The sequence below is a fragment of the Coregonus clupeaformis genome, chromosome 12 (assembly GCF_020615455.1).
Source record: "Coregonus clupeaformis isolate EN_2021a chromosome 12, ASM2061545v1, whole genome shotgun sequence".
Lineage (NCBI taxonomy): Eukaryota > Metazoa > Chordata > Actinopteri > Salmoniformes > Salmonidae > Coregonus > Coregonus clupeaformis.
The window spans coordinates 61,153,500-61,169,200 of NC_059203.1; the positions used below are offsets into that span (position 1 = coordinate 61,153,500).

Sequence of the window (15,701 nt, forward strand, 5' to 3'; positions counted from 1 at the left end):
GTATATAACAAAGTATTGAGAAACTTTTGTTATTGACCAAATACTTATTTTCCACCATAATTTGCAAATAAATTCATTAAAAATAAGTGGGAGAACTTGCACAATTGGTGGCTGACTAAATACTTTCCCCCCCCCCACTGTTATATATATATATATATATATATATATATATATATATATATATTTGTGAGGGGAACAACCATATGGGGGATTGGAGGTGATGCAGACAATTACATTGATGGAAGTTACAATCTATCTGCAATATTAAAGCTGATCTACCCCCTAAATAATGAATAAAAAATTTATAGAAAAGTCCCACAAGCAGTTAACAGAGCTGAACAGTTAACAGTAAACGGAACAGTTCTGAACAGTTAACAGAACAGTAGAAGTGAGGTGAGGTTCTGTAAAGGATATTCTGATTGACCAAACATAATTCCAGCGTTAAAATCAAACAAAAGGATCATGTCATATTATGGACATCTCTGAAAGTTCTCCAAATACATGTCATTTTGAACAGTCACCCGTCAATGTTCATTTACTATAATGGAGAAAGGCTATAGGTGTATTCAGCTGGTAAGGAATGTTTTTAAATGATTATAAATGAATCATTCAGACACATTTTTTATTTAAATGTATTTGACCTAATGCTGTATATATACTGAACAAAAATATAAACGCAACATGTAAAGTGTTGGTCCCATGTTTCATGAGCTGAAATAAAAGATCCCAGAAATGTTCCATTCGCACAAAAAGCTTATTTCTTTCAAATTTTGCGCACACATTTGTTTACATCCCTGTTTGAGAGCCTTTATCCTTTGCCAAGTTAATACATCCATCTGACAGCTGTGGCATATCAAGAAGCTGATTAAACAGCATGATCATTACACAGGTGCAACTTGTGCTGGGGACAATAAACTCATTGGCTGGGCCTGGCTCCCGAATGGGTGGACCTATGCCCTCCTAGGCCCACCCATGGCTGCGTCCCTGCCCAGTCATGTGAAATCCAGATAAGGGCCTAATGAATTTATTTTAATTGACTGACTTCCTTATATGAACTCAGTAAAATCTTTGAAATTGTTGCATGTTGACTTTATATTTTTTATTCAGTATACTTTAATTTACCTGTACTTTATTGGACAAAAAAGTAGTAAAAGTGTTGTTTTCTCCATATCCCTTTTTCCATACGAGTATGCATTGAGGGCAAACCCTGAAACTAATAAACTGAGGTTGTGATTTGAACACTTTACTGTACTGTAGTAGAGGCACAATGAAAGGTTGATACAAGTTTGCATAGACTCCTGAACCCAACCCTCACCAAAGCAACTTTTTAAAACCTCTCAAAACAATACATTATTTCACTCTTTGTACTACTTATCAGAATTCTTGTATTCATTGCAAAGCATTCACATATAACAAAAATCTTAAAGCATTCAACAAATGTTCCTGATTATGCACTATGCTTCCCTGGAAATCTCATTCATGTTGGTGATCAGGGACTGGGTTAAAAGGTCCAATGCAGCTGTTTACCCTAATATCAAATCATTTCTGGGTAACAATTAAGTACCTTAGTGTGATTGTTTTCAATTAAAATGATCAAAAAGAAACAAAAATAGCTTCTTAGCAAAGGGCAATTTCTCAATCAAGAATTTTGCTACGACTGTCTGGGAGTGGTCTGAGTCAGGGTTCCCCAAACTCAGTCCTGGCCCCCAATAATTATCTGTTATTGGCAGAGAGGTTTGGAACTCTTTCTTATTGGTCTATTAACTAATTTGCCATATGGTGAAAACTTCCTCCCACAAAAACAGGCTGAAATTTCATGTAGTCTTTTCAAACGGCTCTTACACTTAAAAGGCCTTATCATTTTCACAATTTTACAGTATTATTCCAACCTCAGGGTGGAAAAATAAAACACAGGAAAATCACATCTTTGACTGCACTGGGCCTTTATACAAAAATCGATGTAAAATGAGAGCGCTTGTTTCCACTCCACCAAAAGAAATGCTTGAACAGGGAAGATACCGGTACTACTAGTAACATTAATTTGCATAAATAAATGTTTTTCATAAGCTCAATCCATTGTGCTCCAAACCTACCAATGTATCATGCCATTACAATGCACACTTACACATAAAATAATTATAACCTAATATTACAGACTTTACTCATTAAGAAAGTACAAAGAGTGAAACCGGTACATTTCAGAGACTTATTAAAAATATCAGAGATATAAAACATTTCCACCACATGTAAACATTATAGCTGTGTTTGTGGCTTTGCTCTTCTCTCCGACGCAAAAATACAAATCTAAAACACTGTAGGAGTACAGTCCGTGGGGGTTTGGGGGGCGGAGGAATCTGAGGGGCTTGGTGTGGAAGGTAAGAAGGGGGCTGAGGCTAGAGCAGTCAGGTTGTAGACGTACAGACTCTCTCTCTTCAGCTGGCGATTTTTTCAATCTCATCCAGATCTTCTGTGTCCAGCTTCTCAATTTTCTTATCTGTGGATGATGGGAAATAAGGATTAGGTCATTCTAAAGACTATAGTCTCATGGAAAAACATATACCTTAAAAGAAAAAGGATGACTAGTTATCTGGATAAATCTCTACACTGGACATTAGACTACTTTTGAAGTTTTGTTATTTTGTTCTTGGTTGGCGATTATGATAATTATTTCTGTGTCATATAGCATGCAGAAAATCATGTAGAGAAATATTGCACAACATAACATTTCCATCGTGACTTACTGAAGTGATCCTGGATCTTGTTGAGGACGTTCATGCTGAACTTGCTGTCCACCATGTTGATGGCCAATCCCCTCTTCCCAAAACGACCCGTGCGGCCAATCCGGTGCAGGTATGTCTCATTGTCTGGGTTACCGTCTCTGTCCACCGGCAGGTCAAAGTTTATCACCACGGAAACCTGCTCCACGTCGATACCTGAAGGGAGGGTCAGAGGTCAGAAACAGACAGATGAGAACGGGTGGATGGACAGAACATTTTAAAAGGTAGTGTACTCAATAGTTTTCCAAGTAGAGATATACCTGTGTAATGTATCAGTCTACTACAGCCATGTGCAGTAGTCACAGAGTTGTTCTTGTATGACTACCTTAACTAAAATTATTTCTCTAGAAGAGCTCTCAGGTCTGTGTGTTCTGATGCATGTCTGTGTGTATTGTCCCTGAGTGAGTCCTATACTGTAGACAATTTCCACTGGGGTCAATACAGTTCATTCAATTCAATTAAAATGTATTCAAAGCTCCTGTTAGTATGGTTGGTTGAGTTACCTCTGGCGCAGACGTTGGTGGTGACCAGGACCTTCTCCTTTCCTTCTCTGAAGCGGTCGATGACAGCAGCTCTCTGCTCCACCTGCATCTCCCCACTGAGCAGCGCCACCTGGTGTCCCTCCCGGGACAGCTCACCTGCCAGCCAGCCCGCCGTCTTCCTTGTCTGAGGGAGAATGGGGACAGAGAAGGGGGATAAAATATACTGTCTGAGAGGAACACCACATCCTAAATCAACCCCCTACCCACTTGAAACCGCTCCCCTAGCCCCTTGTGTAGATCTGAGATGATCAAATAGTTTTAAGCAATATGGTAACAGGCCTTTTTTGTCATACTGCTTACATCTATTAAAATGTTCAGATTTAAGGCTTGGCAGTTGGGATTTGAAAATGTCCTGATATTTCACATCTCTTATCTGTGAATAAATAAAATATATTGAGATCGACTACACTGCAGTCAGACAGCTCAGAATCACTGATCTACAAATCACCTTGCTTCCCAAATAACTACTCATTATATGATCATGATTAGTGATTCTGCACCTGCAAACATCCAGATTACTCGCCCTGAATAACTCCTCTAACTCACATGACAGAAGATCATGGCCTGAGCAATGGTGATGGCTCCGTAGATGTTGCAGAGGGCCATGAACTTCTCCTCTTTGCTGTTACAGAGGACGTAGTACTGCTTGATGGTGTCCAGCGTCTCCTCTTCCCTCTTCAGCTTGATGATGTTGGGTTCTGGGACGATGCGCTGGGCAAAGTTCCACACAGTCTCCTCAAACGTGGCAGAGAACAGGAGCATCTGACACTGTTTGGGTAGCATCCTAAAATACAGAGCGAGAGAGGGGGAAAAGGGGTCAGTGTGGCGTGTGTTTTTTTTAGGCAATATCCTTAAACACAGAGGGCAGAGGGGATCTGTGTGTGTGTGTGTGTGTGTGTGTGTGTGTACCTTTGAATGCGTATGCTCTGGTCCTGGTGTCCCTGTGTAGCAATCATAACATCAGCCTCATCCAGGACAAACACTTTAATATTCTTGGGGTCGATGAATTTAAACTTCAGACACCAGTCCAGCATGGTGCCTGGCGTCCCAATCACTACCTGCTCCTGGAGCTGCGTGCCTCTCTGCACTGGGGGGAGAGGAAGAGAGAGATTATTACCCTTTTCACGCTATAGTGCTGACCCAAACCAAACTGTGGGTCTGATATTTAGGTGAGACCTGCGAAGCAAAAGTCCCGACTTTAGATCTTCGTCATACTTCTTATTCTTCTTCTGCCTGCTACTCATCTTACACTGTTCCAAGGTAGAAACGCCATTCAACCTTTAGAACGTGTAGACTGATCTGGATTAGGTTGCTTGCATACATTTAAAAAAAAATATTTTATACTTTGTCTTTCTTTTTGTCCATCCATTCACTTAAAAATGGGACTTTTTTCAACATTGTAAAGCAGGGGTACTCAACTACTATTTGAGAAGGTCCACTGACACACATTTCCTAGGTGGCAAAGGTCCGGATGGATATCGTCCTTTATCGGCGCTGTGGTACAGCGTAGTAACAAACCCAGTCGTCTACGACTTAGGAAACATGTTATATAAAATGTACATTAAATGAGACTAAGAATTTGAATTAATTACAACTTTCTTTTGAATGTAAACATGTGCAACATTGCATCAACATTGCTGAAGAATAAAAGTTGCATAACAGTCTATGCAAAAAGTGCACTGTGAATGGGCCTTGAATTAAAAAAAAAACATTTAAATAAAATAAAGTGCATGTTTTCTGGAGAGCAAAGGAGGGTTGAACAAAAATAATAATCTGAAGGCACAGAACGTCACTGTGGGCCATGCAATATGCATGTATAAATCACTCTGGGCCTTGCCCTTGCATCAATGAGAAATTACACTTTCTGTTTCCTGCCAATGCTTTGAATTTTGGCACAAATTATGTGAGAGAAACTCTGAGACACTGGTGCAAGTGTTCATTGGTGAGCCTGGTGCGGTATTTGTTTTTAATAAAGTTCATTGTGAAGAAGGCTGATTCACAGCTGTATGTGGAGCCAAACATGGTCAGGGTGTATAGAGCCAGTTTCTTGAGAAAAGGGACATCAGCTGCAGGCACCATCTTTCCCCAGAAAGTGACAGGGTCACAATTACCAGCCTGCTCCTTCAAAACCACATTGCAGCTCAATCAACTCCATTTGCAGTGATGCAACATCTACCCATCTGAAGATCTGTTTAGCTTCTTCTGACAACTTTGTCACATTTGTGACCAAGAAGGGGTTTTGGATGAGCAGCAGCAGTTATCTTCCAACAGTGAAGTCATCAAAGCGAACCTTGAAGTTATCCATGATCATTCTTGAAAAGCTCAAATTTCTTCTGGAAAGCCCGGACTGCTGTTATCATACCACACACTGTGTTGTCCCGTCCCTGCAGATTAACATTCAGTTGATTAAGGTGTGATGTAATGTCTGTCAAAAATGCTACTGTTTCCATATTCTCCTCATCTTCCAAAAACTCAGAAAACTGAGTTGCCTTATCACTCTTTTGTTCTGATAAGAAAGCTTTTATTTCCTCCCGAATGGCCCAAAAGCATTCCAAAACCCTGCCTTTGCTGAGCCATCTGACATTGTTGTGCAGTATTAAGTCCTCAAAACTGGCATTGGCCTCTGTCAGAATGCCTCATATCAGGCAGGCGGTGTTGTCGGGATGATGTTGCTCTCAAAAAGTTGATCAGTTTCATCATCGTCATGACCTCAGAATACTATTTTCCCAGACTGGCACATAGGACAGATTGATGGATGATGCAGTGATGTCAGGTCAGGGTGGTCCTCTTTCAACCATGCAACCAGTCCCCTCCCTCTTCCTATCATGGCTGGAGCTCCATCTGTGGTGATGGAGACCACGGACTTCAGATCTATTCCACTTTTTGTCAGCATCCCTTTGATGGCCTCATGGATATCCTCTCCCCGTGTGTGTGCTTCTAGATGTGTTAAGCCCAACAGCTCCTCACAGAATCCCTTCTTTGTTTCGTTATAAAATCTGACAAACACCAGAAGCTGGGCATTATCTGTGGATTCATCCACAGCTAATGAAATGCATGGTGCATTCTGAATGGCCTCATCAAGTTGTTAAGTAAAATCTTCAGCTAATATTTCAGTTCTCCTCATTGCTGTGGAATATGACAGTGGGATCTGTTTGATCCTTTCCCCTGAGCTCATCTTTTGGTTTACCTTCAAGCAAGGTGTCAGCAACTTCACCCATGCATTCTTTTACCATCTGACAAAGTTTTTTTGTGTTTTCCCAAAACCCAAGCTATCCTTAGTGAACACTCCATTGCACGTTGTTGGGCTGTCAGGGAATTGACAAGGACTTTGGTGGATATTGGGATTTGAGTTGGTTAATCTTGTTTGTTCAGGGGATACATCTGATCGAATTTACTATGTCTGGTGTCATAACGGCGTTTAACGTTGGCACTTTTCATGAGAGTGAAGGACTTGGTGCATATCAGGCACATTGGTTTTGTGCTAGTTGCGGGGAGAATGAATACATATTGTTGCGTCCACTCGTCGTTGAATATACGGTTTTCAGAGTCAACTTCCTATTTTTAACAAGCTATATTAACAAAGATACTGGTAAGACGCAGCTTCTTGTATTTGCATATAACCACGCGATTGGATTAGACGGGGCACTAGTAGAGGTGGGCGTTGCTTCGAGAGAGAGACCGCTGCACCTCCCGAGTAGCGCAGGGGTCTAAGGCACTGCATCGCAGTGCTAGAGGCGTCACTACAGACCTGGGTTCGATCCCGGGCTGTATCACAACCGGCTGTGATCGGGAGTCCCATAGGGCAGCGCACAATTGGCCCAGCGTCGTACGGGTTAGGGGAGGCTTTACAGGTACACCACCAGTCCAAAGTTTGGACACACCTACTCATTCAAGGGTTTTTCTGTATTTTTATTTTTTACATTGTAGAATACTAGTGAAAACATCAAAACTATGAAATAACACATGGAATAATGTAGTAACCAAAAAAGTGTTAAACAAATCAAAATATATTTCATATTTGAGATTCTTCAAATAGCCACCCTTTGCCTTGATGACAGCTTTGCACACTCTTGGCACTGTCTGCTCTCCAGGACACCTACAGCACCCGATGTCACAGGAAGGCCAAAAAGATCATCAAGGACATCAACCACCCGAGCCACGGCCTGTTCACCCCTCTATCATCCAGAAGGCGAGGTCAGTACAGGTGCATCAAAGCTGGGACTGAGAGACTGAAAAACAGCTTCTATCTCAAGGCCATCCGACTGTTAAATAGCCATCACTAGCCGGCTACTCAACCCTGCACCTTAGAGGCTGCTGCCCTATATACATAGACATGGAATCACTGGCCACTTTAATAATGGAACACTAGTCACTTTAATAATGTTTACATACCGCTTTACTCATCTCATATGTATATACTGTATTCTATTCTACTGTATTTTAGTCAATGCCACTCCAACATTGCTCGTCCTGATATTTATATATTTCTTAATTCCATTCTTTAACTTTTAGTTTTGTGTATTGTTGTGAATTGTTAGATACTACTGCACTGTTGGAGCTAGGAACACAAGCATTTCGCTACACCCGCAATAACATCTGCTAAATATGTGTATGTGACCAATACAATTTGATTTGATTCTATTTGCATAAAATGTGGCGAGTAGTTGACTCAAAGAGAGAAATACAATAGTTGAACAGTTTTTAACAAATTAATTTATTCAAAAATGAAGGAGAAGCAAGAGAGAGATAGAGATATCTCGTCATTTTCCCCCCACTTTCACTTAGCTAGCAAATGCAGTTAGCTAGTTTAGCGTACTCAAACAGAGGGATACTATGTTAGCTAGCTGGCTATGACTATCCTACACAACACTGGTCCTCTTCCAAGTCAAGGTAAGCTTTTGGTTATACTAGACTATTAGCACCGGGGCCCACCGGTGTAACTGCTAAACTGCTTACTGACTGTACACTGTACTGCATGATTGTAGCGGGTTTACTAACGCGTTAGTTCTATTAGCTATGTTGACTATGACCTTACTTTAGCTAATGTGGTGACAACGATGTAGGCTGTGTGTAGCGGTTATGATATGATTTGGCTAGGAAAGTATTTTTTGCCTGGTCACATACAGCTGATGTGTTGTGCATTGAAGTCCACAATCGAAGGGAAAAGGTGAGAGGAGGAGAGTGCGTAGCTATGAAAGTGAACTATGTTCACATGTGATCAGGGTTGTATTCATTCTGCTGATTCTGTTGAAAAAAACTTTTCTTAAACGGAAGCAAACGGAACAAAACGGGGATAAACATACCTGAACTGTTGGACTAATGATTACACCCTAGATCAGCTAGATGCAGGCAAGAGTGTGCAAGGAGGTATTGAATGCGTCACTGTCCATCCATGTGTCTATCACCTCAAATTTTTATCTCGAGTATACTGTAGTAGCCTAAACCGATCGATGTTACATTGAACTGGGTGAATGGAATATGAATGACAGTCATCCAATATGCTGTAATAGAAATAAGGCCATGTTCATAATAACAAATAATCATCTTCCCTCATCTTAAACGGCACCGACCACCAATGCATTCAGGCTTTCAAATTCTTTAACACTTTTATAAACTATAACTAAATAAATGTGCCCACATTTGCATAAAACAACTCACCAACAGTAATTATTGAACCATTCAAGCTAGAGACACCAAACCAACATGTTCAGACTATCCTAACTTCAAATTCTTTAACACTTATCAACTATAACTATATAAATGTGCATACATTTGTATGAAATAACTGACCAACAGTCATTCTTGAAGCATTCAAGATAAAAAGAAACCAAACCAACGTTCACATGCTCAGGCTATCCTAAATTCAAATGTAAATTAGCATATGTAAATGTAAATTAGCATAATATAACTCACCAACAGTAACTCTTGAACCGTTCAAGCTAGAGACACCAAACCAACTTTCAAATATTCAGGCTATCCTACCTTTTCATCTACCTACTTTTCCAACTATAACCAGTCACCACCATTAGTACTGCAGGCACTACCATTATTATAGCAGATTTCAAAACCATACATACTTTCAAACAAGCTAGCAAACACACCACATTCACTTTAGGAATGTACTTTCCAGTGATCAATGGTAGCCTAAAAAGTTGATTTATTACGTAGAACTACAGCTAGCTATCAGTAGGTCTACATACAAACCTATTCTACATAGTTCCAACTACCATAAAAATTATTGTAATGAGCTGTCATCACTAAATGCACCATCATATTTCTCTCCCCAAATAATAGCCTAAAACGTTCTAATCATTGCATCATTATTCAACTGAAATCAAACTTTCTTTACACTGAACGTTTTACACAGCATGAACGATTCAGAGTTGCTTTGCTTTCCTAAAAGTGTTGTCCACATGATCCTGCTTTTAATTTCCATCTTCTGACAGATCGCTTTGTCTTATGTCTTTCTTCTTTTAGTTTTAACATGCAACAACTGTAGTTTAGAAACTGCCCCACAATCCAAAGTAATATAATATGGTTGATATAGTGGTCTATCAAAGTAATCAGTTCAATTATTTTACTAAATTTAACTTGGACTATATGTAACTGCTTTGCTTTAAATAGTAAAGTAAAAATTTTTTAAACTTCTACCACTACCACAAAAATACTTGTTAAGAGTTAAAACAAGTCCCACTAATTGTACTTCATGTAAAATTACCATCTAGTTAATTTTCACATTGTCCTTTTCAGCACCGTTCCGGCAATTCTGGTGGATGAGTAACTAGGTCAGCTCAGTACAGTGTGAAGAAAATAGTCATACCAGTGTTTACCCTACTCTTACACAGGCTGTTTGTAAAATCAGTTAACACTAGACATGCTGAGCATCATGGTGATGCAAAACAATTTTACATGTGTAATTACTCTGCCAGTTTAAAATAAATTTCCCCCAGTCCTCGACTTTTCCTGTCCTTGACTTTGCATTTGTGCAGTTTTAAGAGGACATTGCAACCCTAGTTAAGAGACAGTTAAGGACTAAGTAGTAGACTTACATTTGTTTCCTCTGATGGCGTAGACTAGTTTGACCTCTGAGTAGTACTTCCCCATCTGCTCAATGACCTTCCCTGTCTGCAGGGCCAGCTCATAAGTGGGAGACACACACAGACACTGTTGGAGAGAGGAAGGTGTTAGATAAAAGTGGTATTAGACATCTCACCTGCTAATGCCCAAAATATGCCACTATGAACAATGGAGACACTACCCACGCAGTCGTGCCCCTTTACACCTGGGTCATGTTCATTAGGCACGTTTGGAGGTACTACCTGGAACTGGATTTTAAAAAACAAGCAAACACGTTTTCTATGTGTCCTAATGAATATAACCCAGAGAGGTCAAGGGTCAGGGTTCAGAGGTCAGACTCACCTGAGGAAACTTGTTGTTGGGGTCGACGTGACTGAGCATGGCCAGGACGAAGGCAGCCGTCTTCCCCGTCCCCGACTGAGACTGGGCTATCAGGTTCTGTGGGCTGGCAGCCGCGAGAGCACGGGACAGATCAACAAAGAGAGAGAAGTCGCCAGGAGAGAGGCATGAGAGAGCTTGACGATCGTTTAATGGCCATGCAGAGAAGTTAAATGAAAATTAATGAAATGGGGAAGAGCAAGATAGAGAGTGAGGATGGAATTATAGGGAGGTAGACTCTTGGTAGTGATCTCATGTTTTAACTCAAATCTAGAGGAAGCTCACTGTAAACTCACGGTTCTGCGAGCATCATGGGTAAAGCGTTCTCTTGGATTTTGGAGGGGCGGTTGAAGCCCATGGCGTATACTCCCTGAAGCAGCTGAGGTTTACTGTGAGGACGGGAAGGGGGGAAAAGGACACAAAGTGAGTTTTAAATGCCCAGTGCAGTCAAAAACGTGATTTTCTTGTGTTTTATTTCCACACTATGAGGTTGGAATAAAACTGTGAAATTGTGAAAATGATAATGCACTTTTAGTGTAAGAGCTGTTTGAAGTCTCCCGAGTGGCGCAGTGGTTTAAGGCACTGCATCGCACTAGAGATCCTGGTTCCAATCCAGGCTCTGTCGTAGCCGGCCGTGACCGGGAGACCTATGGGGCGGCGTACAATTGGCCCAGGGTAGGGGAGGGAATGGCCGGCAGGGATGTAGCTCAGTTGGGCCCCTCACTCAGACCACTCCAAGGCAGTCCTAACAAAGTTATTGCTTGAGAAATTGCTCATTGCTAAGCAGATATTTGCTTATTTTTTACCATTTTAATTGAAAACAAATCACAGTAAGGTACTTAATTGTTAACCAGAAATGATTTGATAGAGATAAAAAATGGCTGCATTGGAGCTTTAAAGAGAGAAAAGGGGACAGGGCACCATGGGAAAAACACATTCATAACACATTGGTCGTGTTCTATAGGACACGCAACTGAATTTTTTTCAGGCAAGTTCAGGTATTCCATGCCCATTTCAGTCCGTTTTCTTCCATTTGGTGCATAATGAACACAACCCCTGTATGTGCACTCTTCACCGTTTATAGCTGGACTGTTTGTAGCTTTACTTACAGCCGCAGCTCCTCAAATGATTTGACAGAGTAGAGTGGAGAGTTAGGATCCCGCTGAAGGACCTCTACTTGATTGGTTGTGTTCACTAGATTACTGCGTATCAACTTATTCAACAACGATTGTGCCGCCTTGTCATCTAAGGAACATAAAATACACCAGAAGAGATGTCAGAATGTAGCAGTCATGAAATAGTACTTTGACAACACCAGTTTGACAACATTGAACATTTCCATGAACATTTGATCATTGAAGGCGACCCAGGCTTGCTGTCGAAGCAAGCTCAACGCTACTATAAATAAGTTACAGTATTCTGTGAGGCCAAGCTGTAATGGTCTGTTGTCTTGGTTGTGCCCACCTTTGTGGTCTTCCTCCCCTGTTTTGTCTCCCTCGCCTCCTTCTGTCTTTGCAGGCGTTGAAGCACTTGCTGCTGCTGTGGTTGTTGTTGTCGTTGCCGTGCTTGCTGTGCCTGTGTGGGTTCAACATGTTATTTGTTAGCTTGTTAGTTTGTATTCTCAGGACAAAGTATCAATTTTAAAAGAAAATATGTTTATATGCCTAAGAGGCTGAGAACTTATCTTACCATTTTCCTCAGGCTTGTCTTTGATTTGCAGGCTACCAATCTAGGAAACAAAAACATTGTTTTTTGGGATGTGCAGGAATTTTGATTATATTATTACTTGTCATTTCAGGGCAAGCCAGATGCACACTTTCAATTACAAACAAAGACCGATTACTGGCTTTGACTTAGTTATCGAGAACCAATTGGAGTCATGAGAAGGGCTAACTTTGACTCAGACAACTGACAGCCTAGTTCACTGACAGGTCGGTGAGTGGGTAAACATCATCCACTATTCACACACGCATGCCCGGCCACTTAGGAATCTTCAGCTCCCTGGACAGATGGCATGCTCATGGACATGTCGTGAGAAGCAATAATTGAAATCTGGTACGAAATCAAATTGTGTGTAATAAGCGTAGCGTCATGCAATACCATCAAAACAACCACTTGTTAGTAGTTGATCTGGCTAGCCAAGTTAGAATGTTAGCTCACTTGGTTAACTAACTAGCGTTAGTCATCATGATGTTGAGTGGTTTTAGGATTGAGGGAGACTGAGTCATGCATACAATGTTCATTGTTTACAATAAATTTAGGTAAATTGCCAAGTTTAAACAAAATGGATAGCCAAAGAACGCAGTAGGTAGCTAACTATCCGAAGTATAGGCCCATGCACCAACATTTCGGCAAAACGCAGTTCGGCTCGTGCTTACCGATTCTGCCGCGGCTTCTTGTTCGTCCACAGCCTGGGCCCAGGAGTCCGTTGCCATGATGTCAGCTGTTGTTCAGTCACGCTCGTGCTCTTATCACTACCGGATTCCCTATAGTTTCAACACCGAACAGACAACTGAGATAGAAAAGTGTTTCCAAAGTCTGAAAAATAAACTAATTGTACAATGGCGTAACGAATTCGGCTCCGGAGGAATTCCACTAGTTACTACAGCCACAAAGTCTAAATTGTTATATCGTAAGAATGCAGGAAAACAAAAATTAGCTTTTTGGTCTTAATTTAAGGTTAGGTATAAGGTTGGTCGTGTGGTTAATTTTAGGTTCAAAATCACATTTTAAGAAGCGTATTTGTAGAAATAGGCGGCTTGTATGACTTTGTGTCTGTGGTAACTAGTGAGGACCGCTCCGGAGTGCACAAGTACGTCCGTAAAAAGGTCCGGGTGGAGAATGAGATATGAGACAAGAGCGAGCAGAATACTTCCTCCCAACACCCAACTGGCACAAAAAAGTGCATTCAAATCTCTCTGATTTGGCTAGTTCTGTGTAGTGCATTTACCCCTAAAAAAATCGCCCTTTCTGGATAAAATGTTTGTGTTTCCGTCAGAGTTTTGCACATTTTCTCACTGACTATAATAATTGCCGATGCGTTCAATAATTTATCTGCCGTAAAATATTTCTCACAATATGAAATACTTTACTCAGCCTATAGATGTCGCCCTAAACATCCTGTATTGGAAACTGGGATAGGGGTTGCATTCAAGTCATTACATCGATTAAGGGAACAGTTTGCAACTATTTGCAATCAAGATGAAGACTTTGCCAGTAGGAATCGATTCATAGCTCAGGTAATGGCTGTGTATGGAATTGTGTTCTGAATTGAATTTACTCCTGTCACATGTACACATCGCTGGATACAAGCAAGCCCAACACCCTGACCCACAGAAGTACACTGACGTTTTTCATAACAAATGCCTTGACTCCTCATATTCCCCAGGGACTTATAAGTACCTAAGGACCCTGTGCGCGCTCTCTCTCTCTCTCTCTCTCTCTCTCTCTCTCTCTCTCTCTCTCTCTCTCTCTCTCTCTCTCTCTCTCTCTCTCTCTCTCTCTCTCTCTCTCTCTCTCTCTCTCTCTCTCTCTCTCTCTCTCTCTCTCTCTCTCTCTCTCTCTCTCTCTCTTTTCTCTCTCTCTCTTCTCTCTCTTTTCTCTCTCTCTCTCTCTCTTTTTGTGTGTGTGTGTGTGCATGTGTTTGTGTGTCCAGCTGCATTGACTTGAGACAGCGTTGATTAAACCCACAGAGAGCCAGAGGTCACCTCTCTGAAGCCTGACTTCCCTGCTGCTGCTGCTTCATTACATGCAGAATTGATTTTACACCTTGCTTGGTCTTGTTCTGCTGGGATGGATGGATGGACAGAGAGAGAGGGGGATGGATGGAGAGAGAGAAGGATGGATGGATGGATAGAAGGAAGAAGCGAGAGAGAAAGATAGAGAAGAAGGAGATATATATGATTACAGTGGCTTTGGATTGTGTTGAGGAAGACTATATTGATCATTGTTCCCATGTCACTCGTCGATAGTGATCATCAGAGCATGTTGAGGTATCGGAGGAGGTGTGTGTAGGGGCTTTCGGAGCTTTAGTTTGGAGATACATTTATCAAGGCTTAAAAAGGAGTCTGAGTTGATTGTTGCCTTACAAACGGCGGCTGCACTGGAGGAGGTATCCATGGCAACCGAAAGTGTAAAAGTAAGGTTTCCCCTGAGAATTTTGAAGGAGACAAAGAAGAATGTAATCACATCATTGAGACTCAATGGAAGCATTGAACACTCACGAAAAGGCGATGGATGGATAGCGTTTGGATAGAGGGAGAGGAGTGTGTGTGTGTGTGTGTGTGTGTGTGCGCGTGCGTGCGTGTGTTTATATTTTGCAATCTTTTTTTATCAAGAAGAAGGTTTGGTGTCAATTCCAATTTAGTTTTAAATTCCAATTCAATTCTTGAATTCACTCATGAAGTCGAGAATTAACGTTGAATTCAATTCGACCTTCAACAGTCTTCAAGTTTTGGAATTTGAATTTACAGCCTATGTCTCTTCACTCAGATGCACTTTGGCTATATCAATTTGACAGTTTAATTTTTTACCAGTATCAAAGTCAAGTCACATATTTTTACAGGTACCAAACTATGGTCAATATGGAAATAATACTATGATCAGGTTCCCTCACATCCAGTTCCAGTCTGTACTGTTTCCTCAGTCTCATTGTGGAGGTGTTTGGCTGTTCGTTCGTCTGCTAATGAATGAGATCAAAGGTAGGGTGATCCTGTAAACTGGCTGCAGGTCCCTGTGGTCAGATAGCAGGGATTAAAGAGGATTCTCCTCCTCGGTCCTCACCTGCATCCCAAATTGTACCCTATTCCCAATGGGCCCTGGTTAAAAGTAGTGCACTATATAGGGTATAGTGTGCCATTTGGGACTTAACCCTCTACTGCTCTGTTCCTGGAAGACATGCAGTCCATGGTTACCCCCCCCGTGCATC

The 15,701-nt window shown here is 41.2% G+C and overlaps 1 protein-coding gene across 1 annotated transcript; it reads right to left on the reverse strand.

Moving 5' to 3' along the window:
- Positions 1-1,926: 1,926 nt before the first annotated feature.
- LOC121578325 (ATP-dependent RNA helicase DDX19A) lies at positions 1,927-13,600 on the reverse strand. The gene is made up of 12 exons (XM_041892636.1): positions 13,153-13,600; positions 12,464-12,503; positions 12,239-12,349; positions 11,884-12,019; positions 11,071-11,163; positions 10,739-10,841; positions 10,369-10,483; positions 4,229-4,406; positions 3,866-4,103; positions 3,281-3,443; positions 2,742-2,933; positions 1,927-2,494 (listed from the first exon to the last, which is right to left on the reverse strand). Exons 1-12 carry the CDS (start codon positions 13,207-13,209, stop codon positions 2,433-2,435), a joined length of 1,488 nt encoding a protein of 495 aa, XP_041748570.1. The 5' UTR covers positions 13,210-13,600; the 3' UTR covers positions 1,927-2,432.
- Between the last annotated feature and the right edge of the window lie 2,101 nt (positions 13,601-15,701).